We start from the raw sequence: 25,388 nt of genomic DNA, 5'->3' as shown, positions 1-25,388 counted from the left end.
GCTGGCGGCGGGCTAGAGCAGGGCTCTTTTTAGTGCAGGGCCCAAGCCAGGGGCCCCCGTTTCCTGGAAATCAGGATCCAGGGGATTGTGTTATCCTCTTGCCTTTCTTTACCTGCTTCCTGGGCCTCCTCTCCTCCCTTTAATCATCGCTGTCACTTAATCACTTGGGTCGCTGATCTCTGAACTCTGGCCAGGGCAGTGAATGCCTAATTCCCTGGGCCTCTGACACACCCTCAACCTACGTTGCTCATCCTGGGGTTGCCCCACACAGCTGCCTAGCCTTGCCTTTGGCTGTTGCTTTGGGATTTTCAAGGGAGCAGGGTCATTTTGAATGGGATGCTGGGCCTCTGGGGAGTGAGATTCCCCTGGCGTCAGGCTCAGTGAGATTTGAGAGGTGTGCTGGGATCCTGGGCTGCAGTAGGAAGTAAGTGACTAGGCCAGCTCCATCACACCAACCCTCACCACCCAGAATGGACCCCTAAGGGCCAGTAGTGAACTTGCTTCTCTGTCTTCTGTCTCCTCATTTGCTCTTGCCCTGTGCGGCCCTCTGGTGGCATTTTTCCAAAGCCGGGCTCTGACCAGGTCCCCGGTGCTGGTAGATCTTTCATGGGTCCCCAGGGCCCATGAAACAAGATCCAGCCTCCTTACTTTGGCCTCCAGGGTGTTCTGGCTTCATGTCCTGCTGCCATCTCCCCTGACCATGTTCTGGCCACATGGGGTCCTCCATGGGGAATGCCATTGTCACTCCCACTGCCAAACACTTACCCTTCCTGTCTCCTCTGTCTGGGGCTCCCTCTTCATTTTCTTTCTATTGATTTGAGTCTCACTGTTCTTTCAGGCCATGGCAGTAGCATCTTAGTCCTGAGTCTTTCTCTGACCACTCCTCTGCACCCCAGCCAGCCCCAATCTCCCTTCCCATCAGGTCCTGCAGCTCTGTGGCTGTCCCACGTGTTACATCATCACCACTGATGGCCTGACAAGCAGCTCCTGCCTCTTATCAGGCCCACGGCTGAGCCCAGCACCATAACTTATCCATTTAGGGTTCACACCAGCTCTACAAGGTGGAGATTATTGTTTTCCGTGCTATAGATTAAAAAACTGAGGCTCAGAAAGGGAAAGATTTGTTCAATGTCATATTACAGTGGTGATCCATGAATTCAATCAACAAATATTTTTTCAATAAGTACATGTGTACTATAGACTCTGGGTTCAAATCCTGATGCTGCCACTCACTTGCTGTGTGGCATTAGGCAAGTCAATCTCCTTCTCTGTGCATTAGTTTCCTCATCTGTAAAATGGGGATAATAAAGGTACCTATGTCATAGGGTTGTGGCAAGGACGAAGTGAGTTCATCTGGGTAAAGTGCCAGTATACAGTAGGAGTTTAATATGTGTCAACATGTTATTCTCCCATGAGGGGGTCGGGGCTGGCTTCATGGACAAGGCAGGCTTACAGTAGTGTGTAAAGAATTATTTTTCAATAGCTGGCCCAGGCCACAGCCTGCCATTCCCAGCAGAGGCCGGCCAGGGGAAAAGGGAAGAGCTTGCTTGCAGGGGGATTTGGCAGTAATGGAGGCTATGGGTCTAGACAGCTGCCAGCGGGGGTGGCCCTGGCTTCTGGCCATCCCTGGGACCCAGGTGTGCAGCTTCTTGGGCCTTGGCATGATTGGCCAGCCCAGTCCTAGAGCCCTGGGCTTCTTAAGTCAGAGCGGTGTTGAATGACCCCAGCAGGGTCTGTCCCAGGCCCAGGGTGAGGGACAAGGGCCACACTGTGACTCCATCACAACACCCATCACTGGCCAGTAGGGCTGCACACAGCCTTGGAATCCCTCCGACCCCAGCCCTCACTGGAGAGATTTGATCCAGACCTCAGGGGTGGCCCCTGGCAGGACAGGGCACCTAGAGCAGAAGTGGGTCCTGGCACCCTCACACTCTTGACTCCTTCCAAATATGCTTTTGGGAAAGGTCTGGCCATCGCTTACTGGCCTGATGGAAACATAGGTCTTGGAACCTTGGATGTCAATGTTGCAAATGGCTGATTAAAAAGAATGAAATAATGCCATTTGTAGCAACATGGATGGACCTGGAGATTATCATACTAAGTGAAGGGAGTCAGAGAAAGACAAATATCATATCATATCACTTATATGTGGAATCTAAAAATAATGATACAAATGAACTTATTTACAAAACAGAAACAGATTCACAGTCTTAGAAAATAAACTTATGGTTACCAAAGGAGAAAGGTGGAGGGAAGGGATAAATTGGGAGTTTGGGATTGACATATACACACCACTATATTTAAAATAGATAACCAACAAGGACACTGTATAGCACAGGAAACTCTGCTCAATATTCTGTAATAACCTATATGGGAAAAGAATTTGAAAAGACTAGATACATGTATATGTATAACTGAATCACTTTGCTGTACACCTGAAACTAGCATAACATTGTTAATCAACTATACCCCAGTATAAAATAAACTTAAAAAAAAAAACTGCAAATGGCTGTCCAGGCACATGATAGACAAAAGTCCAGAGAGGGTGGGTTAGCAACCAGAGATGCCCAGCCAGGGCAAAGGGGTGTGGAACTCAGGGCTTGAGCCACCTGTCCCAGGCTCTTTTCTTCCCCTTCCTGTGTTCCCTTCACTTCCAAGCAGCCCCTTGCTGAGAGATGCCTCCCACCCCCTCCTCAGCCAAGACAAAATACTAGAGTACCCTTTCATTGTTTATTACAAACACAAGTTCGCAGGTAAATAATTGAGAGTCTAAAAAAATACATTAAAATAAATAATCAGAATTTTCAAAGTTCTCAGAGCAAATAAGTTATATACAGACAGGTGAAGCAGACCAGGCCCTTCTCATCAGGAGTGTCCCCGGGTATGAGGGTACAAGGACTCTGGGGAGGGAGAGCTGGAGGGGACAGACGGGGCCCAACTGGGACTTCAGTCCTGGATAGACCCATCCAGCCTCTACAGCTGGCTTAGTTGTGAACGTCCACCACCACACATCATTCCTGGTTTGCAGCCACTAGACAGGACACCTCTTGGAATGTGGCCTCCAGGTTAGCGCACTCCTCACGCCGTTCCTTTCAGCAGGGCTGTCGGGCCAGAGCCAGCATGGGGGGCCGGGCTGCAGCCTGGGGGCTGATGGCTTTCCCGGGCAGTGTGAGGGCATGGAGCTGCCTTGAGGGAGGCCACCTCCACAGGGCGAGGAGGACAGAGCTTGTACCAACTCCAGCAGGTGGGTTTCCTGGCCCAGGAAACAGGCGGAGGGTCTCCCAGCCCTAGGATGCCCCTCTCCTCCCGGCTCCACACAGGCTTTCTTCCCAGAGTTCCTCCAGCTTCCAGAGCTATCTCTTCCTCCACCTGGAGTGTGTAGGCCTGGGCTCCCTTGTTGCTTTCTGCTGTTGCCTAGCAAAGCGGATCTGGGCTGCAGAAATGTCCCTGGAATCGAGAGGGGTCAATTAAGCATCTCAGGAAATATAGATCACTTGAGAGTTCCCTGTGAGAGGCAGTGGCCATAGGGGACGGATCCCTTACTCACAGCCATGGGGTCAGCGGGTGGCCACAGCTGACCCTGAAAACAAGGTCTGAACATCAAGGAGAGGCCAGACCAGGTTAGAAGCTGCTCTGCCCACAGGGAGCTTTGGCAAAACTGATGTTCAACATCGAGTGCAACCAGAGTGACTGGACGGCTAAGAGCAGCCCAGTGGATTCCCCCGACCGCCTTCCCACTTCCACAACTCTGTCCGCGTTGCTCCTTCCAGGCTGTTTACCTTCTGTCACCCAAACTCCACCCCCTAAAATTCCCATTCCTCAAGGTCCAGCTCAAGGTGGTCCAACCCAGAAAGGTATGGGTCCTAGCTGCCCTTTGAACTTGGCTGAGACGCTGGTGGGGACTCTGGTGTCATCCAAGTGGCCTCATCCTGGCTCAAGGCATTCTAGACTGGGAGCTAGGAGGCTGGCTTCGGTTCCCAGCTATGGGAACTTGGACAAGGGTCTCAACCTCTCTGAGCCCCTTTCTTGGTCTGTAAAATAAAATCAGGCCTCAACTTGTGTGAGACTGAGTACAGGTTGGCAAAGTAAACTCTTTGCTAATGACGGAGTGCCGAACACTTGCAAAGTCCTATTTTGAATTTTTTCATCCTAAGACAGTTCCTAAGTATAGGCTGGGTCCTACCTATCCCACCATCCTGCCTTTTCTCCTATGTTTCTGCTTCCCCACAGAAATGGGAGCCCCCGAGGGGCCAGGCTGCACCCCGGCACTGGCCAGCCACGAGGAGCCCTGAGGGACAGAGGTGGGGATGGCAAAGACCTCCAGAGCTCCCTCAGGCCAGGCCCTGTTTGAGTGTCTTCAGGTGTGTCAACCTGTCTAACCTACAACAAGCCCATGAGGTGGATGCACTGCTGTCCCCGCCTCACAGACAGGAATCGGAAGCACAGAGACGTTAAGTGATAAGACCAAGGTCACAAAGTTTGTTTGTGGTAGGGCTGGGGTTCAAGTCAGGAAGTTCTGGCTCAGAAGCTGCCCCTTTAGTCACTGCGCTGCATGGTTGCTGTGGGGTTTCTTTCTTTTTTTTTCTATTTTTCTTTTTGGCTGTGTTGTGTCTTCATTGCTGCGTGCAGGCTTTCTCTAGTTGCGGTGAGCAGGGGCTACTCTTCGTTGCAGTGCACGAGCTTCTCATTGCAGTGGCTTCTCTTGCTGCGGAGCACAGGGTATAGGCGCACGGGCTTCAGTAGTTGCAGCACGCGGGCTCAGTAGTTGTGGCTCATGGGCTTAGTTGCTCCGCGGCATGTGGGATCTTCCCTGACAAGGGCTCGAGCCTGTGTCCCCTGCATTGGCAGGCGGATTCTTAACCACTGTGCCACCAGGGAAGCCCGGCTGTGGGGTTTCTGTTCTCAAGTCAGTTTGGTTGGACAAACTTTCATGGGCACCTCCTGGGTGCCAAGCCTTGAGCTGAGCCATGCTGAGGCCGCCAGGGAGGCAATCCAGTCTGGGACACAGAGAGGGAGCAGGCCGGGTGGTTGGCCCCTCTGGACCCCAGCATGTGGGAGATGCTTGATTCAGACACAGCCTGAATGAATACCTGTGGACCTTCCACAGTCACAAGCCCTCGAACCCTCTATAAAAGTCCACTTCCAGGTCTGGTGGTAACAAAGAGCATAGTGGTTAAGAGCACAGGCTCTGGAGTTAGCCAGAGGACAGCTTGCTGTGTGACCTTGGGCAAACACCTTCACCTCTCTGAGCTTCTATTGGGAAATGTGCAAGGCATACAGAAGACGCTCAATCAGTGCAGGTGCCCCTCACCTCAGCTGCTGGAGGAGCTCTCCTGCTGTGGCCCATGTCTTGTCAGCCTGGAACACGGCTGCAGAGGACCCGCTGCCTGGGACTGCCACAGCTTCAGTCCTAAAAGAACAGCATTAGGGCCCAAGTGAGGGGCTGTTCAGAGCCCCAAGGCCACCTGGCTGCAAGCCTGGCCCAGCCGCCACCCACCGACCTGCCCTCAGGACCAGATCCATTTCCACCCTGTGCACCTGGCATCCTTCCTTTCCCCGGTGGGGTGGGGACTGAGGAAAACTGAGCTATGGGGAATGTGTCCTTAGCCTCAGAAAGAGGCAGCTGGGTGGCTGGCCTTCCCAGAATCCAGCCACCTGCAGCTGAGCCAGGCCCTTTGCAGGGGAAACTGAGGCAGGGGTGGAGACACAGCTGGAGTCTCAGGGGAGAAGTTTCTCGTAAACTGTCATGGGAATAGGAGGTTAGGGATGGTGAAGTCAGTTTCTACTTTCCCAAATGCTCCAAGTGGAGGAGGGAAGGAAGAAAGTCTCTCATCCCTTTTATAGACGGGAAAACTGAGGCCCAGAGGGTTCAGAGACTTGGCAAAGGCTCTCCCAGCAGCTCTGTGACAACTCTGGGATGGTGCCATGGCCTCCCAACTCCGAATGTTACTTCTCAACTGAGAAAGCTCCGAAGTTCCCTGAGCCTCAGGTCCGAACCCAGAACCCCTTTTCAGTGGACAAGGCCGAAGGCCCAGCTCTCCATCTGACTAGCTGTGTGGCCTGACAGGACCAGTCCTGTCCCCTCTCTGGGCCTAAGCTGCCTCAGCTGTCACCTAGGGAGAATCCCCCCTGCCCAGGAGTAGGGACGTAATGCTCTCAGAAGCCCCCAGAGCTGGGCAGTGAGAGGGGTTGGCACTCAGGGGTGACTGGTTCCCCACAGGAAGGTATGCTGCGCAACAACCCAGGGCAGCCTCTGGGCCCCTAGGACCCTGCTCCTCTGCTGGCCTCCCAGACACCCTGCCCTCCAGGGCAGATCCAGGCCAGCAGCCACCCCTGGGCCCTGCAGGCTGGGTGCCCACTTACCAGGGCCTTCGATGGCAGAAGGTGGCACAGGCGGGGTCCCTGGCGCTGTAGCATTCACAGCGCCTTGGCAGAGAGCGGCGCTGGCGTCTTGGCGGGTTTCCCAGGCCGTAAGGAGCTGTCTGTCTGTGGGCGGGCAGCCAGCAAGGTAGTGGTGTAGGGTGGAGAGAGAGAGAGAGAGAAATTGAGAGAGAGGATTAGATAAACCAGGACCGCTGGCAAGCTGAGACTGTCCACACTGCACACTGGGATGGCCACCCATGCCACCAGGGTGGCAGCAAAAGTAACCAGCTCCTGACCTCAAGAAGTCCCACCACAGGCTCCTCCTTAGGTGCCAGGTAGCCCAGGGCAAGACCCTTCCCCTCTCTGGGCCTTTGCTCCCCCTCAACTCCCACGGGTCCTGCTCAGTAGGACTCTCAACATGGGGAGGAGGGGGTGGAAGCCGTCCTTCCCGCCCCTCCCTGCCCGCCCGGACAGGAACGTGAGCTGATGCAACCAGGCTGGTCCCCCTGTCCTCAAAGAAGACCCTCAGCTTGTCCTGGAGGAGGGGAGGAAATGCCATCTCACAGAAGCAAACATGCAGGCTCAGAGCTAAGCTGCCCCCACCTGGTCACCACTTGTCTGGAAGGGTGATAAATGTTTCTTAGAGTCTGTTTTTCTGTTGTTGTTTTTTTAAAAGTTTTATTGGAGTATAGTTACTTCACAATGTTGTGTTAGTTTCTACTATACAGCAAAGTTGTTTCTTAGAATTTTGACTTAAAAATGGTGTGTGTGTGTGTGTGTGTGTGTGTGTGTGTGTGTGTGTGTGATCAGCTGAGACTGAGTTCAGATTCAGTCTGGCCAAGGCGGGCCAGGGGAGGGCAGGGACCCTGTGGCCGGTTGGACCAGCAACTTAGGTGCCAGTGCTAATTTTAGACGATGTGGTTGGAGCTGTAAAGACTCCAGGTAGACCCAGCACACAGGGACTGGCAGGGTTCCCGCCCTGAGCCAGTGTTTGGATGCGGATTAGCTCCACACACGCTTACGTGCCGGGCTTCTCTTGTCTTCTGTAATTTGGGTAAGGGAAAAAAAACACAAACACAGAGAAACTTCAACTTGAAGTATGCAGTGGCCCGGAGGCAGTGCGGGTGCAGACAGAACAGACAGCCCTGGGCCCGCACCCTGGCTCTGCCAGGTGACACAGAGCAGGTTTCTCATCTGTCATTTGGCGACAACAGCAGTACCTGCCTCATGGGGAGGATGGGGGTGGAGGGCGGCTCATGAGATGTTAATGCACAGCAGTGCTTGGCGTAGCAGTCAAGCAGTCAAGACATGGGTGCTGTCATTGATCGTATTATTCTTGGAACATTATTCAGAGGCAGCATGGTAGAGCCGCTGTGAGCTCTGGCATCCGCAGACCTAGGATGGAGCCTCCGCCTACCACTTACTCCTTCCTGTGTGATCTTGGGAGCGGCATCTAACCTCTCTGAGCCTCAGTACCCTGATCTGGAAAATGGAGCCAATACTTTCTTACCAGGCTATTGTGAGGATTCTCATGAGACAGCCCTCTATACTGTTCAGGCAGCCCCCACGTAGGAGTTGAAGCAAAAGCTGATTGATACTGATATTAGCCCAATACCCCCAGGGAGAGCTCTGTAGTGTGCCAGAGGTTCCCCGGCATGCCAGCACCCCCTACTCTTGCCCCCTGCAGCCCCACTTGGATCCCCACGGAAGCTCACCCGGGAGTGTTCACCCAGATGATGTCCAGGTGGCAAAAGTAGACGCACTCCTTGTCGAGCCAGGAGCTGCAGGAGCAACGGCGAGGCCGCGGGTGGGAGCCTCGGGCATGGGGCAAGGGCGCTGGCTGCTCTGGGGTGTGGGTGGCAGCGGCCTGGCTCTTGCCTGCATACACAGGAGGGAGAGAGAGGTGGAGAGGTGGGTCAGGGCGCCTGGCACAGCTGGGATAGGGGACCCGCCGGGCTCCTCCTCTTGCATAATTGAGGAAATTGGCATTCTCACTGCTCAGGAGCTCTGGGCCAACCCCGGGGAAGCCCCAGCAGCTCTGGGGGGGAAAGGCTAGTGGCTGCCCTGGGACTGCATCACCTCTAATTGCACAGCCCCATGCAGCCACCGTGCCTGCCCCTGTATGCCCTCAGCTGGCTTGGAGGGCACAGCAGCCCCAGGGGGAGACACAGACAAACAAACCCAGAGGCTGTTGCAGCAGCCGAGGCCAGGGAGCTCACCTTCGTGCAGGGCCACGAGCAGGGCTAGAGCGATGGAGCACCAGGCGGTGGGCATGGCGACCATGGTGGTGGCAGAGTGAGCAGGCTGGACCGGAGCAGGCAGCGCGCCTGTTGCCAGCAACTTGCTGCCAAGCTGAGCCGATAGCTCATTGCCTCGGTGCCCTGGCTGCCACTTATAACACCAGGCACGGCCCCGCCCCTGCCCGTCCGCCCTGCCCCGCTGCACCGGTGGGCCGGGAGCCAGGGACAACGCCTCCTCCCAGGGCGCCTGGCCCGCCCCAGCCCCCGCGGTGTGGGGAACGGGAGAGGGGAGGAAAGAGGGGGGAGGGAAGGCCCCTGCTCCTCCCTCTGAGCCTGGAGCACCTCCCAGAGTCCTGAGGCTCCCCTGCTGCCCCCAGGGACCACTCCCAGTCCCACTGGGCCTCCTCAGATAATCCCCCAAGTGTCCTGAGCCCCCTCCCTCACTCTCTGAGGCTGCTCCACAGGTCTTGCCCAGAGCTCAGAGTTTGGAGTGAAAGGTCCCATAAGCAAAAACCTCCCTCTCCTTGGAGGAGACCCTGCTTTCCTGCCTGCCTACTGCCAACCAGGTGGTGGGTGTCCCTTCGGTGGTGTGAGATCTGCTCAAGGCTGTGTGGCCTTGGGCGAGTCAGAGCCCTCTCTGGGCCTGCTTTCCCCAGTGAAGGACACAGCTCACCCCTGGCCTCCGACCAGCCTGGAGTTGCTTCCTCCCCCCTCCCCCCAGGAAGCACCCTTCTTCCCTTGTTCCCCAGCCCCCACCCCCACCCCCGGGGGCCTGGGAACAGGAATTCTGGTCCCCTCCAGAACCTATTCAGTTGAGCAGCCACCGCCTAGGACATCTCTCCTGGGCCTCAGTTACCTTGTTTGCAAAACAAAGCCAAAATCGTGGGTGCTTAACCTGTTTGGCTCATACATAGACTCCCTTGATACCAAGAAGGGGCCTTCAGGTGGCTTGTGGGCACACACATCCAGTGCCCCTTAGAAGGCCTCCCATCTCGGACATGACAGGAAGCCTTGGCTCACCTCTGTGACTTTCTGCAAAAAAGGCAAAGTGGTGGAGGGGCTCCCTGGGGGCCAGTGTTCTGCTCCTGCCCCTGTGCTGGCTCAGAACCCACCCTTCTCAGGGACCCTGTCTTCAGGCACAAGAGGAAAGGCCCTTTCATTTCTCGGAACTCCCAGAACCCGTGCTCTTATGCCTGACTCATGACATTGGGCTTATCTTCTCAATGATCTCGAGGTCCAGAGCTCCAGAGACGGCTGGGCCTGGAGCCTGCCTGCCACACAGTAGGAGCCTCTGAGTGAGTGCTCTCCGACGGAGGAGGAGGGAATGAATGAATAAAGGCCTGGATTTGAACTGTGGAAATTCAGGAACCCAGGCTGCCCAAGTCTTAGTTCCTGTGTTCAGCTGTTCTTTTACCATTAGACATTTAAGAAGGGAGAAATAGATGACCATGAGAAAACAGGCAGTTCTGTTTCTTCCCAGGGTTTGTGCATGTGTGTACACATGTATGTATGCGATCCTGGTAGAGCAGGGCAGAACGGAACAAAGAAGGGAGATACTTCCTTCCCCTAGGCTGGCTCAGGCTGCAGTGGAAGCAGAAACAAACATTTCTGAGCACCTACTGTGTGCTCAGGGCACTGCAGACCCCTCTCCTTCACAGCCCCGGACACAGCTCTTCTCATCTGGGTACCAGCTCCGCTGCTGCCCGGGAGAACATGGAGACTCTGACAAGAGCCCAGTCAGGCCAAGGTCACACAGCTGGTGGACGCAGAGCCCGGATGGGAACTTGGGTCTTGGTCTCTCCAGTAAAGCACAGTGACTCCGCACCCAGCGCTCACGCCCTACCCCGCCTGGTGCCTCTCTAAGTATTTAGAAGAGTATTTCTGGAATGAGGTGAGCAATGCTCTCAGTCATTTCTATGAGTCTCCAAGGGAATATAAATACGGAATTAAGCTAGGTTAGGCTTGGGGTCGGGGGTGGTGGGGGGGAAGAGGATTCGAAGTACTGAACCGTGAAGAGAAGACAGAGGAAAAGCAGGTCAGCGGGGAGAAGGAGGGGGTCAGGGAGGGGAAGAAAATAAACAGGGAGGCTGATAAAGACAGGTAGGGAGAGAGAGAGGGCAAGGAAGCTGAGTGTAGTGAGAAAGAAAGATCTCGGATTTGAGAAAGTAAAAGAGAAAAGACCATCGGAGTGAGAGCGAAGGTTCTAACGTGTCTAATCTTTGCACAAATGCAAAGTGCCTGCTCAGGACAATAGGCAACCAGAGGCTCCTAGTCTGGGAAGCATAACAGAAGAATTAAATGGACCAGGAGACAGGATCCTTCTCCGGTGTGAAAGGAGGATGACGACAGGGCAGGGGTCAACACCCGGCAACCAGGGTCAGCTCAGGAAGCTGTGCCCGACTCCAGTTTCCCTCTTTCCCTGCCCTCAGCTCGAGACGGGAAAGCAGGGCTCCTGTGAAATGGAGAGGCCGGACCTGGGAACCTGAGTGAGCCCAGGTCTTATGGGGTGAAAGAATTCCGGGAACAACGTTACCCCACTGGCAAGAGTTGGTTTCCAGGTAGAGAAAATTAAGCTGAGTTAAAAACAGCCAGACCTGGGCTTCCCTGGTGGTGCAGTGGTTGAGAGTCCACCTGCCGATGCAGGGGACACAGGTTCGTGCCCCGGTCCGGGAAGATCCCACATGCCGCGGAGCGGCTGGGCCCGTGAGCCATGGCCGCTGAGCCTGCGCGTCCGTAGCCTGTGCTCCGCAACGGGAGAGGCCACAACAGTGAGAGGCCCGTGTACGGCAAAAAAAAAAAAAAGCCAGACCCATCCCCCTATGTCTCTTGGCCTGGGCCCCGACAGTCACCTCTATGCCTCCTGGCTGGTGTGGCTGCACGGACCCCCAATCCCATTGCCCTGGCTCCTTCCAACTGCCCCAGCCAGCTGCTCTGCAGCACTGCCTCAACTCTCACCTGGCTCCGCTACCTGACTAGGCTGGTAAAGTCTACAGGTGGAGGGGCAGGGGTTCACGGAAGGTCACCCTGTCAGAAGTTGGAGGGAATTGTTTTGCACACAAAATAATTTGCTCCACGTATGCTTGGCACCAGCCTAATCCAAGAAGGAGAGGGCAGGCTGGCAGAAGAGGTGTATTTCTGGGTGAGACACCGTGCTAGGAACTGCCCTCTAGAAATCGTCTCTGCGCTTCACTCCCATTTGGCAGATGAGATAACTGAGGTCCAAGAGGAGGAGCAACTTGCTCAAGACAGTGATGGGCTGGACATGTTCTCTCGGCTGCTAATCCAGCCCCACCCTTTCCTGCATAGCAGTGAAGCTCCCAGGGGTCCAAGCAGAGCCCAAGACCCTGGGTCCCTTTGAGAAGGACTGTCAAGAAGGATCCCACTGGGATCTCAGGAAGACTGGAGCACTGGTACGGGTCTAGGCTACCTTCCTGTGGATCCCAAAGTTCCCTCGATCACCCCTGCGCTAGTAGTAAATTTGGTCCCATCAAATAGCTGTCCAGTTGAGTGGGATGGAGGATGCACAGGAGTGAGGTTTAAACGTCCTTGTGGTGACATCCAACAGGGCAGGAAAGGGCTGCAGCAGGTGCCTGGTGTTGCAGGAGCGGCCCCAGCTTTGCTCTTCATGCTGTGTGGGCAAGTCCTGTCCCTTCCCTGGCTTCCCTGGACAGCTTTCCTCCCTTCCCATTGACCGCGGGGTGCGTTCTCAGCTCTGACAGCCTACAACAGGCAGAATCAACCTGCGCTGAGTTTCCAGCTCCCCAAATGCAAGCCCTGCCGATGCTGTAACTGCATCACTATCGCTCTCGCTCCCAGCTTGGAACCCTTCGCTCTCTCGCCTTCTAGAAAACCGGCCACTCTCCTGTTGCCACCTGGTCCCACCAGGTTTCAGGAAGTTCTGTTTGCAGCCCCAGCAGAAGGGACACAGTGTCTCAGCTGCAGGCACATACCGTGCAGGCAGCTTAGCAGAGCGAGCAGCGGGGCAGAGGGGCTGGCCAGGGGGAGATGTCTGGAGCCTACAGGGAATGGGGGGCTGGGGAGGGTTTGGCTCTGGAGCCAACCTAAGTTGGGGATTTAGGGGCTGAGGGAAGTAAGACATTCCCATCATGACCTGCCCCCAAGCTGTGTTCCCTTGGCTGTGGGTCAGGACTGCCCCCACTTAAGCCTGGGGCCACTCAGCCTCAGGGCGTCTTTCCGGTGGGTGGTCTGGGCCTCCGGCCATAGACCAGAGCTCACCCTGAGCCAGCAGGGCCTGCCACCACCCACAGCATCGTCCCCATGCTCGGTCCCTGCAAGCGCGGCCTCGGCCCTGTGGGGCCAGCTCCCCTGGTCTCTGCCTCTTCCCTCAGAGGACACCCCCTTCCTAATTCTCCTCCTCCCTCCAGCTCAGCCCATTGGAAAGATTTATAGGTCCCACATAAACTACTTTTAAAGGAATAATTCATGTGCCCTGTCTGTTATTAATCTGAGGGTAATCAGAACAGGGTCAGCGAGGCCCATGGAACTGCTGGAATTTCAGCTAAAAACAGACACTGTTCAGTAAAGGCTCCCTTGTCAAGAGGCATGTGAGTCCAGCTGGACTTTCTGAAATAAGAAAACCAACCCAGGGACTCAGCATCCAGGATGGAAATCTTTGCACTTGAAGTTTTGGAGTTACCTCCAAAATGCTAAGGGCCCAATTCCCCACTGGGGTAGGTGTGCATTTCGTGAGCTTTTAATGTATTCCAGGCTCTGCACATAGCACAGGGAGATCAGCTCGGTGCTTTGTGACCACCTAGAGGGGCGGGATAGGGAGGGTGGGAGGGAGGGAGACGCAAGAGGGAGGGGATATGGGGATATATGTATACGTATAGCTGATTCACTTTGTTATACAGCAGAAACTAACACACCACTGTAAAGCAATTGTACTCCAATAAAGATGTAAAAAAATATATATATTCCAGGCTCTGTGTTAGGGGATTTACATACATTTATCTCCATTAATTGTCATAACATACCTAAGGGGTGGGTATTATAATTAGTTCCTATTTTATAACTGAGGAACCTGAGGCTCATGCTTTGCCCAACGTCACACAGCTAGGAAGTGGCAGAGCCAACACTGTGTAACTCCAAAGCCCTAACCCTCAGGCCTGTGTGCTCCCCTCGCGGACCCTGTTCTGTTTACACTTAGATTAATAACAAACAGGACACATCAATTATTCCTTTAAATATACAGCCCACGCGGAGCCCTCTGGCAGCAACTCTTCTCCAGAGGTCACCTCTTTTCTTCTAACCCGGCAGAGCGCCCTGTGCAGCCTGGGGAAGTGGGAAACCCAGGAACAGGCCTGCATCCATGGGGGGTGAAGGGTGCATCACTCCCACAGCTAAAACACAGCATGTTGCCTATGGCTGCGAGGCCAGTGGCCGAGGCCTGGTCACAGTCGCTAGGTAGGCGTGGGCAGTCCACACCTATTTCACTGGATACCTAAAACAGAACTGGGAGGCAGACTGGGCTCATGACTCTTCACTTGACAGATGAGGTCCTTCCAGACAAGATTCTCACTTTACAGATAAAGAAGTGACTTAGGGTCACACAATGAACAAGAGGCAGGGCTAGACCTTTTTCCCTTATACTCGTCTGCTATGGGATCAACAGCCTATATCACACATATGATCATCCCATCTATTCACCTACCCACCCATCCATCCATCCATCCATCCACCCACCCATCCTTCCACCCATCCTTCCTTGTATCCATCCGTTTATCCATTATCTAACCTTTTAGCCATCCTTCCATCCATACATCTACACAACCAATCTCCCACGCATCCATCTTCCTTCATGACAGATGTGGTTAGAGAAATTAGAAAGGTCAAAGAGCTTTGAATGGTGTGTTAAACTTGTCCTGGAAACATCTGGTTGTTTCCTGGGGAGAGGTGTCACCCCGCTGAGCCGATGAACTCACTGAGACATAGTCTGCTCTGGAATCCCCACCCCAGGGCCTAGCACACCGGCTTGGGCACATGGTCTGTGCCCAACGCTGGAGTGAATGTACAGGATGACTTTATCTCACCAGACAAACCCTGCTCTTGCAGAGACACCCTTTCTGATGAAGAAGATTTAGGTCCCTTTTTCTGCCTGATACCATCTTCAAAATGCGCTATGGATGAACACTTGTCATCATCTTTAAGAGAAAAAGACAGGCAGCCAGAGAGGGAAAGGCCCTTGGCCTATACCTAGGCGAGGAAACTGAGGTCCAGGGCGGAGGAACAGCCTGCCAGAGGTCACCCTACCAGACCTGGATCCTGGGAACTCAGAATGCCTGCACTCTTCTCTCTGAGGCCTAGGCCCTGCACTTGGAGGGGCTGGAACCCCAGTCTTCTCCTCCATCCACCACCACCAGCCAAGACATGTAGCTAATAGTTTTTCAGAGTCACACCCACCCTGTTGCCTGGAACCCATATTTTCCAGGGCACACCCAGTGCCTGACCAGGAGGCTGTCTTCCCTCTGGGAAGGGGTGAGCCACCAGGAGGCTGGTCCACGCAGAAATACAGTATTTTGTTCTTCCTTTAAATGTTAGCTAAATATAAGTGCCTAGTGCCTCTATCATCAGGCTGGCAAGGCCCGGGGTTCCCGCTGTGATTCTAGGCCGACATTCCTGAGCAGAGATGGGCCTGGGATACTGCCTTGCCTAAAGGCCTCGGCCTGCCTGCCCAGCTCTTGGGAATCCTGAGCCATGAACGACCCACTAGGGGCACAGCTGGGCTCCGGCCGGCAGGAGGGCGGCCAGGAGCTGAAGCTGCTCTCTGGGGCCGGCTCAGGGTATGGGGGTGAGTCAGGGGCCAGCCCACCCTGGAATCTCTGAGGTTCTGGCTGCCAGCTTCAAAGCCCTGTGACTCAGGCTCCAATCTCCCCCCTTCCCCCCGTGGACAAGTGCCCAGCACTGTGTCAGGCCAGAAGTAGTGCAGGGCAGGGGCAGCCAGTCTGGGCTCTGGTTTTGTTACTCACTAACCCTGTGACCGAGGGCACACCACTGTTTAATCTTCCTGAGTGTCAGAGGCCACATCCATCAGAGGCGTCTAAGAAGAAAAATCCTATCTTCCAGCTGCTGGGAGGCTTTGTGGCAGAGCCCGTGGAAGGTTGGGCCCGTTGCCTGGCGCGGGGTGTTCTCTTGGCCAACATCTGCCCTCCCTTCCTCACCCCGGGCTGCAGGGCGTGTGAGGCCCTCTTGGTGTGGACACACTCCTGGAAAGGAGTGGTGTGTGCGTGACTGTGTTGGCGGGATGTTAGTAGAAATTGTGCCATCTTCACGCCATGGGCCAGATGCAGCATGAGTGGCCCTTACTCTGCCGTGGGTCACACAGTACCTCCAAGCACCTGAGGCCAGCCTGGCTTGCTCCACTCACCCATGTTTGCTTTGGCACACCACATGGTACCACACCTGACATGAGGTGTGTTGAGATTTGGATCAATGCTGCCTTCCTGTGAAAACCAGGCTTCTGCAGCCAGGACCTGGCCTGGCATCAGGGTGAAGCGTCTTGTTAAGCCCAAATACCCACCCTGGCATCAGGCCCGCTTGGGATCTGACTTGGAGGTATCTTGCCTTCCTTCTCCCACCAGTGCTGACCTGAGTATCCACGGCTTTGGCCTACCAGCCCACTGGGCTTGTCACTCCCTGGATACGCTGCACACTTTCTTGCCTCCTTGCCTCAGTGCAAGGTGGGGCCTCCTCTCCTCCTTCCAGTCTTACTTGATCTATTCTGCCCATCCTCAAGGCCCATCACAAATGTTGCCTCCTCCAGGAAGCCTTCCCAAATCCAACCAAGACATGAGCCCTAACCCACCTTTGAACACCCACATTATTCACAACTATAGCCACCTCTGGCTAGGCCTTATCTTGTGTCTCCGAGGTCAGGCTAACGGCTAAGGGCTCTGATTCTGGTGTCAGGCCTGCCTCTCATCGCATGTGCCTTTCCTCCTTCTCTGAACCCCAGTTTCCTCATCTGTAAAATGGGTATAATCATGGTACCATGGCTATGTAAGGATTAAATGAGGAAGAACTCCATCAGTGGTCATCATAATTATTACTGACTACAGCTTTTTACAGAACCTGGTCAGGCTCTTGCTCTCACTTCATCCTTACACTATAACCTTTCCAGGTGTGTCAGTGTGTCCATTTTCAGATACAACTTCAGACTCTGAGAAGTTGGAGAGCTTGACCTGTAATGGTCAGGGTTCAAATCCAGGTCTGTCTGACCCCAGGGTCAGTGCTATTTCTACTCCCCCTGCCCTTCACTTACGTGACCTCCCTAGCCTCTGTCCCCTCCTTCAGATCACATGCTCAATAGATACCCATTGAATTGGAAATGAGGAGGTTAGAGAAGTTTTTCCTGGGTCCACTCTTCTTCCACTGTCTGCAGCCCAGCCTTGCTGGCTCCGCATGGCTCAGGCAGCTGCCTCTCAAGCATAATGGGAGAAGATAAAGACAAAGGCTTCCTGGGCTGACGGCTGCAGAACCCAGTTTCCTGCCATGCGTTCCAAGGAAAACACTGGTAGCAGGTGGGACTCTATTACCAAATGAGTTTGGGAAACTGGGTTTCCAGTAGGGCCACTAAGAGCCTCCAGTGCGCAGATGAGCTCTGTGAATCTCCCAGAGTGCTCTCTGAGACTGGGCGGTGAGGGTGTCCCTGGTCCAGGAGGCGGCTCCTGGGCTGGGAAGAGGGGGACATGGAGCTGCAGGCTGGGGCTCAGCTTCCAGCTGGGTGGCTGCAGACAAGCCCCTTTTCTCGTCTGAGCATCGGCTTCGCCCTCCATGAAATGAGGTGCTTCTTGGGTGCCCTGGACACTGTAAAGTGTGAGGCCAGCTACAGTCCAGAAAGGCCTTTTCGGAGAGCCTTGTGGACCCACTGAGGGAAGCTGGGTGCTCAGCCTGCAGAAGGGATTCTGGAGCTTTCCAACCCAGGAAGCTCTTCCTTGATGCTACTCCATCATCAAAGGAAGAGCCAGACCTTCTCTCCCCATCTCCCCGTCATTCATTGGAACCATCCTGGGATCACTAGTGCCCGGCACTTTAAGAATTAATTACAGCTACTGTGTATCTAGCTCTGCCTGCACATGTAAACGCTACCCTGGCATCGGGGTGCCACGTGGAGTCTTCATGGGATGTAGCTGATTACCTTTGCCCTCCTTCTTCAGATGGGTAAACTGAGGTGTCTTGTTGGAGGTCACCCATCTAGCAAGGAAGGGGCTGGGATTTGAACTCAGGTCAGTCTGAGCCCTTGGCCTGAGGCCTCAATCTCAATTCTAGATTTTCCTGTCAAGGCCAGAGAGTCCCCAGAAGCAGGTCCTGGGGGTTGACCTCAGGGCCTGAGTCTGAGGGCAGCAGGAAAAGTGCCCCCATGCCTCAGCCTAGCTCCTGGGCTGCAGGCAGCGGAACCCTGGGAGCCTGGGGGAGGAGAGTAGTCTGTTTACTCAGTGAGCATTGTGCTGGGTGGTGAGGTTAGCGGTGGCTCATGGTGGGAGGCCCTGAGCGGGTGGGCAGGCAGGCAGCGGGAGCAGCCCAGGCCAGGCCAGACCATTGCTGGAGTTCCCTGGAGGAGGAGGTTTGGGGAAGGCAGGGCCGAGTCACAGCAGCGAGATCCGACAGGGAGCTGAGATGGTCCCATGACCTCATGCTTTCATCTGAGCCTGGCAAGGAGCCTCAGGCCCAGATGGGTCTGGTGGGCCCACCCTGGCACGACAGGCACACCTCCTCTCCATAGCCAGGGGGTGTCTGGAGACCAGAGGGCTTCCCTGCAGGCTCCCTGAGGTCTGGTGTTGCTGGAACCCTGAACCCCTTCCAGACTGGGAAAGCAGCTGGTATAGGCCACAGAGCAGAGATATGGGAAACTGAGTCTCACCCCACCGCTGTGCTGTGTGACCTGGGCCAAGCAATTCCAGTTCTCTGAGGATTTATCTCCTCCTTCATTTTATATTCATGTGAGGATCTCATAAGCTGGTGATTGTTGTCCAAACCCTGGCACAGAGCTGTTGTCCTAGGGTGTTGGGGGGCAGGGTGGGGGGAGGGGGGAGGGAGGCAACCATCACCAGCCAGGAGCCCACAAGAGAATGGAGGATTGCAGTAGATGGTCCCTGATGACTCTGGCTGCAGAGCCACACACCAGTGTCCTGACTATTGGCTGTGCAGCCTTGGGTGAGGGCCTTCTCATCTCTGGGACTCAGTTTCCTCATGTGTCAAATAAAAATAATCACCCCAGACTCTCGGGAGGATGCTGGGAGCTCCCATCACCATCTTGGGGCAGGTATCAGGGAGGGAAAGAGCAGGAGCCATTTCTCTGGGGCCCAGAAGCAGTGGGGGAGTCCCCCCCACCATGTCTGACTAGAAGACATGCCTGAGAGCCTTGGGAGGCCACTGCCTGCCCCTGGCCCTGAACTCCCCAAGGCTGGTCCAGAGAGGGTGAGGGTTGCCAGGGTCACACAGAAGCCAGCTGAATGGATCCACCATCCAAGGGGAGGGGACCTTTATCTCCCCAGATAAGAGGCCCTGAATGGGCCTGGGAGGCCTTGCGGCCTCAGATTTGGGTGACGCTTGGGGAGGGCCAGAGCTGGGCTGGCTCAGGCTGACCGTAAAGCAACCACTTCTCCCAGTGCCTCCTCAGCCTGAGTCAGCCCGGGGCTGCTGCTGCTTCTGAGTTCATCGCCTGCCTGCCCGTCTGCCACCCAGCCTTGGAAGCCAGGCCCCAGGCACAAGGCAGGTCTGTAATAATGACAGCTGTGTGGGAAGCTGTGCCCACATGCCAAGCATTCTCTCTGCCTTCATTCACCTGATCTTCCAAACAGGCCTGGGAAGCAGGCAGGGCAGGGCCAGGGAGTGAGGTTCAGAGAAGCTGCATAAGCTGCCCAAGGTCACACAGGCAGGAGCAGAAGAGAAGGGTCTTCAGGTCCCAAGGCCGTGCCCTCTGCCATCATGCAGTAGACAGGCTGAGCCTGCTCTGTCAGACCTGGGCTGGTTCTGTGGGTTTCTGGCCCACAGATTTGGGGATTTGGGGAAAGGAGCCCTGAAGGCATTTCCCTGGAATAGGGACCTGGGAGCGTCTGTGATGACGGCCCTGGCCCTAAGTGCCAGTGTGTGCTCTGTGTCTGGCTTTGTGTTGGCCAAAAGGAAAGGACAAACAAGAAGCTACCAGACCCCAGAGGAGTGAGTGCCTGCCTCTGCCGGGAGGGTCAGGACGGCTTTCCAGCAGAAGAGACATCCGAGTGAGGCTTTGAAGGCAGAGAAGCATTCCAGGCAAGGGGAACGACATGGGGAAAGGCTGGGAGGTCTGAAAGAGCATGGCAGGTCCCAGGAGCTGCTGTAAACACTGTAAGGGACCCAGGGATGAGAGGAGCTTGGAGGCCTGCCTATAGGCTTTGCACGTCCCACTGGAGCTGACCTCTTTCTGAGTTCAAAGTGGAGTCAGCTCACATCTGCGCCGTGGTGGCCCAGGCCCACTGGGACTCAAACCAGTCCTGGCTTGTGGGGCAGGGGGGACTTCCTTCTAGGGCCTTACCTGGACTATCAGACAAGCCCCAGGCGGGGCATCACAGCCGGGGGAAGAGCTGCCCAGCCTATTTCTGCACCTGAGAACAAAGCCACCTGGTGGCCACCTCATTCCTGCAAAATCTGGGCAGGCCTCTGACCCCGACATCCAACAGGTCCAAAGAGTTCCACTTTCTTTGAAACCAGGTTGCAATGGGGAAAGAGGCCAGGATGGCAGAGGGATCATGGCAGGGATCCTCCCACTGCCTCATTTTCCCAAGGGGTACAGGCAACTCCGTGCTCCCCAGCCTTCTGGGCTCCCTAAGGAGGCCCAGCCCAGTACAGCCTGGCCTGGCTGGTGACCCCAGGCATAGCTCGGCTCCTCTCTGTACTTTGGTCTTGGCTCAGATGATCTCAGGAACCGGTGGTTGGAAGTCTTTTTTTTTTTTTTTTAACATCTTTATTGGAGTATAATTGCTTTACAATGGTGTGTTAGTTTCTGCTTTACAACAAAATGAATCAGTTATAAATATACATATGTTCCCATATCTCTTCCCTCTTGCGTCTCCCTCCCTCCCACCCTCCCTATCCCACCCCTCCAGGAGGTCACAAAGCACCGAGCTGATCTCCCTGTGCTATGCGGCTGCTTCCCACTAGCTATCTACCTTACATTTGGTAGGTTGGAAGTCTTGTGGAGCCAAATCTGTCTTTTCTTTTGCAGAACAAACTTGGATCTTCACTTGTAATTTCCCTGGCAGCCCCTTGAGGGCGCCCTTCCGCAGGCACCCACTTTACAGGTGAGGGAATGGAGGTTTAGTGAGGTGGAGTGAGGGACCTGGTCTCAACCACCAAGGGACAGGGGGCGGGGAGGACACCCGCTGCGCGCCAGACACTGTGATCTGCACTTTAGCGTAAAGAGGATACGTGCAGATTCCGAAACCTTACAATCCGGGTTCAAATCCTAGCTTTGCAGCTCACTGGCACCTGACCTCGTGTAAATCAGTGTCCATGCCTCAGGTTCCCTACCTGTAAAACGGTGATAATAATAGTACCTCCGCATTGGGTTGATGTAAGAATTCCGGAAGATAATTCATACCAAGTGCTTGCAACCATGCCTGGCACATCCCCATTTGGCAGATGGGGAAATTGAGGCTCAAAGGTAAGCAGTGCCCTCGGGCCGGAATTCATCCCCAGCCCGCCACCTGCGCCCTATCACCCTCCTCACTCCCACGAGGTGGTCCCACTGCCTGACCCTGCCCGGCCATCGCGGGGACCAGCGGGGGCCCCGGTATCTCTCCCTCTCCTGCCTGTTTCAGGAAATCCTAGGACTGGGGGCCCCCGCAGCCAGCGCAGAGCAGGCAAGCGAGCGGAGGACCTGCAGCGGCTGTGCTCGGCCCGCCCTCGCCTCGCGACCAATTTTGGGCAAAGCAGCGGCGGCAGCGGGCGCTACGTGCAGGCGATGAGTCAGCGCGCAGGAATGCGCAGGACGCTTTGTTCCCGGCTCTGCCAACAAACGTGCCGGGCCCGGGGCGCGGCGGGGCTTGACTTCACTGCGCGGGCAGCGCTGCCACGTGCCGCCCCGGGACCCGGTCTCAGCTCCCCCGCCGGGGACCCCAGGAGACCTCGGGGAGGCCGGTCCCCTCCCCAAATCTCAGCGGCTCTGCCTCTGAAAGGTCCTGGCAGCCCAAGCGCCCTGTGTGGGTCACAGGGCAGCAGCCACGGTGGGGGGGGTGGGGGGGAAGCGCCAGTGGGTGGAACAGAGAGGTCGAGAGGTCGCTTAGCCACAGCAAGACCCTCAGGGTGCCCTGGGGACACTATTTGGGGTCCGGGCCCTTTCTCTACATGAGGCTGGTGTGGGAGAAGGAAGCAGGGCAGGAGGCCTCCAAGCCCTGACACCTTGCTGTGTGTCTCCCCCAAGTCACTCCCCTTCTCTGGGCCTGGGTCTGTCCAGCTGACAAGTGGGATGGCACTGTCTGTCTTGCTTTTCCCCAAAGTCCTGTGCTGGGTAATGAGGTCTCTAGATGTGCTTTGGAAAGGAGTGCAGGGGCCTTGAGAAATCTTTGGAAACTACAGGGGGCTACAGTGAGGCCTTTTGAGTGCCATGCAGGGCCATGCTTTGACTGTTCTAAGTGCGATGCCATCTAATGATCAGAGCATTGCTCTGCCAGCAGTGGCAGGCATTGCTGTTTATAAGAATTGGAGGCTCAGAGAAGCGAAGTCATCTGCCCCAGGCCACACTCTGGTACTGCAGAGCGGGTGGGAACCCGAGGCAGTGCGACTCGGCCACCCTTATTCCTGAGAGTGTGGACCCTCTTCCTGGGCTGGAGGGCCAGGCGGGGCTCCCCAGGCTTCCAGGAGCTGCTGTTGTGTCCAGCCCTGGTGAGTGCAGCAGGAAGCCTTGAGGCTGTCTGTCTGGCTGTCCCCAGAAGGAGCAGTCGTGACTGGAGTCAGAATCCTTCTGCCCTGTGTGGCCTTGGGCATGTCACTTGCCTCCTGGTCCTCCCATGACTGCACTGTCATTTCCCCATTTTAGCTCCCCTAGGAAGTAAATGGCCAAGTCTGTGAATAGAACCTGCAGGGGGCAAGCAGAGTGGCTGCTGGGGTTTAGGGAAGGTCCCCAGATGGAGTTTTTTCATGCACTGACTCCTTTCTTCCTTTCCTTATCCTGAGGTCCTGGAGATCAGGGCATAGCCCGCCCTTCCCCCATAGTCCCACCCAGCAAATAGACAGATCTGGAGTGTGGGGTTCCTAGTTGGCCTAGGGGCCTTTCGCAGGAGGCCACCAGCGTCAGCCCTGACCTCAGAGACTCAGCAGTTGGGCAGGTCCTCGCTGGGGTCCTCGCTAGCCCCTACCCCGCTCAGTCTCTTTGGGAACTCTTTGGCTTCTGTCCCTCTTAGGCCATGTTTTCTATACAAAGAAGATGGAGGATGACCTCTCTCCACCCCAGGGCTGAACTTGCAGAGGCCATGTCCCCACCTTAGTGCCTGTCCTCTCTTGGAACCCTGACAAGGCCCCCACCCAGCCTCAGCTGGTCCCCAGGGAGGGATGCTGGCAGAAGAGGCCAAAACCCCCAGATGGCTCTCAGCCTGCCCCCCTCCCCTGCCTGTAGCTGCGACCTGGAGAAGGTTGATGCTGCAGGGGCCTGAGAAGGCCTCGCTGCCACCTGGGCCAGAGATCCCTACATTTGGGACAGTGACTTTCATGCTGCCTGCAGTGTTTAGGCCTCACTTGCAAACCACTCCACCAGGGTGTGAGATGTGCCCTGCAGCAGAGGTCATACAGCACAGTGATTAGAGACTGGTATCTGGAATCAGCCACTTCTGGGACCTGAGGAGGTTATGCCACGTCTGCTCCTAAGATTCCCCATCTGTAAATGGGAGCAGGGTCCCCTTGTAAGCATTCAGGGAGTTGATAGATGCAAGTGCCTTACATAACACACAGTGGCTTCTGAGTCAGCCTGAATCCTACCTGAAGCGTTCTAGTGACTTCCACATTGTCTCTGCCATCTCTGACTTGAGTCAATGACAACACTCCTCCTCTTGTCGATCTCTGTGGTCATAGATTCTTCTGGGTCCCCAGTGAGTAAGACTCCCCAGTGTGGCCCCTCACAGCCTAGACCAGGCCACTGAAGCCCAGAGACACAGTGCCCTGCCATGCAGCAAGGCTGTGCAGGTAGAACCTGCTTGCTGCCTGCCTTGGGTAGAGGATGGTGGTCTGTGAGACCCTTTGGCCTCCAAGTCTCAGAGGCTGAGGACAGGGAGTGATGAGAGAGGAGACTAGAGTGAGCCAGTGTCTGCACATGCCCCGCCCCCCGACACACTTCCTGGCACCCTAAGGCCCTGCCTCGGCTTGGCACACCTGCCCGGATTCCTGCCTGTGTGGTTTCCCCTGGGCCTCTCCCTCACGTCCGCTGGCAGAGCATCCCCAGCTGTCTGCATTTCTCTGTTTTGAAGACAGCCACTTCAGGGCCGGGCCTGGCCGGGATACCCCTGACTGTGGGAGCGTGCATGCTGGCGAGGTGTGCAGGGACACACCTGTGCACACCTGCTTCTCTGAGCTCGTGCAGAGCTGTGCCCTGTGTGTCCACATATGCATGCATGTGTGTGTGTGCAGGTATGTGGGGAAGGGGTACAGACACCTGTGTGGACATGCATAAGTGCATGAGGGGTGCAGGGGGAACTTATGGATCCCTGGGGGTCCCCGGACCCATGGGGAGGGACCTGCACTCATGCATGATGTGGGGAGTGGCGCACGTTTCCCATACCCGAGGGCCTTGCATGTGTGAGGGTCATGCACCTAGAGGTGGCCTCTCCCGGGCCGAGCTCATAGCCACTGAAAGAAGCCGGAGGAAACAAGAGAAGGGGCTCAGGATGAGCTCAAGTGTGGAGAGTCCATTTGCCTGGCTCAGCTGCGTGTTTCCCACAGGTTCCCCTATTTAACCCTCACACCAATCCCAGGAGGGATAAAAGTGGGATTTGAGGCTTGGAGAGGGCCAGTCACTTGCCCAAGGTCACACAGCCTGTAAGTGGTAGAGCCAGTGTTCAAATCCATGTCTGCCTGACTCTTGAAGCTTTCAGGCCAGGCACGGAGGGCAGGGAGCTGCTGCAGGGGCCACAGCACAGACGAGACCAGTGCACCGTTCAGCTCAGGGCTGGGCTGTTCCCTTGGAGGGTGGGAGACTTCGAGCTACCCACCCAGGCCTCTTGTACCTGGCCCCCAACCTACTCTGGCTGGATATATCATAATAAACATGCATGGAGCAGTTGCTCTGTGCCAGACCCTGGGTAAGTGCTTTGCACTAATCTCATCTCATTTAATCCTCAACAACACTCTGGAGGCCCGTGCTATTTTTAGGCTATTATTATTATACTATATGTAAATAATACTATATATAATATTTATATCATAGTATAGAATAATAATTCTTACTATTCTCAAATTAGAGATGAGGAAACTGCGGCACCAATGTGTTAATTAAAACTTCCCCAAAATCTCATAGCTGAAAATGGCAGAGCGGGGATTTGAGCCCATGCTGTCTGGCTCCAGAGTCCCAGTGCCCAAGCCCTACACGTGCCGCTCGGGCCAGTATCTCCTAGTGCTTGAGACCCCAGTCTCATCCCCTTTCTGCTGGGTGGTCTCCAACTTGATCCTCCATGCAGGCTCAAGGAAGTTGAGAGCTGGGTGTACCAGGCCCCCATCTCACAGATGGGGAAACTGAGTCTGGGCTGCTGTAGTGCCTGGGCCTGAAAAGTTGACTCCTGATGGAAGGTGCAGATCTAGCTTCAC

The 25,388-nt window shown here is 55.5% G+C and overlaps 1 protein-coding gene across 2 annotated transcripts; it reads right to left on the bottom strand.

Moving 5' to 3' along the window:
• Positions 1 to 1,261: 1,261 nt before the first annotated feature.
• Positions 1,262 to 8,717, bottom strand: EDN2 (endothelin 2). Of its 2 annotated transcripts, XM_030759995.2 has the most exons (5): positions 8,583 to 8,717; positions 8,079 to 8,241; positions 6,364 to 6,486; positions 5,312 to 5,410; positions 1,263 to 3,447 (listed from the first exon to the last, which is right to left on the bottom strand). In XM_030759995.2, the coding sequence occupies exons 1-5, from the start codon at positions 8,644 to 8,646 to the stop codon at positions 3,354 to 3,356; spliced, it is 543 nt and encodes a 180-aa protein (XP_030615855.1). In that variant the 5' UTR covers positions 8,647 to 8,717; the 3' UTR covers positions 1,263 to 3,353. The 2 variants fall into 2 exon arrangements, with proteins under 2 accessions (XP_022430675.1, XP_030615855.1); XM_022574967.2 differs by lacking the exon at positions 5,312 to 5,410 and having other exon boundaries at positions 1,262 to 3,447.
• Between the last annotated feature and the right edge of the window lie 16,671 nt (positions 8,718 to 25,388).

Source organism: Delphinapterus leucas, chromosome 1 (genome assembly GCF_059928025.1).
Source record: "Delphinapterus leucas isolate spDelLeu-1000000601 "Yukka" chromosome 1, BTC_Dleu_Yukka2, whole genome shotgun sequence".
In the NCBI taxonomy this organism is placed as follows: Eukaryota; Metazoa; Chordata; class Mammalia; order Artiodactyla; family Monodontidae; genus Delphinapterus; species Delphinapterus leucas.
Note: the sequence above shows the minus strand (reverse complement) of the source record. Positions and strands in the feature narration are given on the sequence as shown.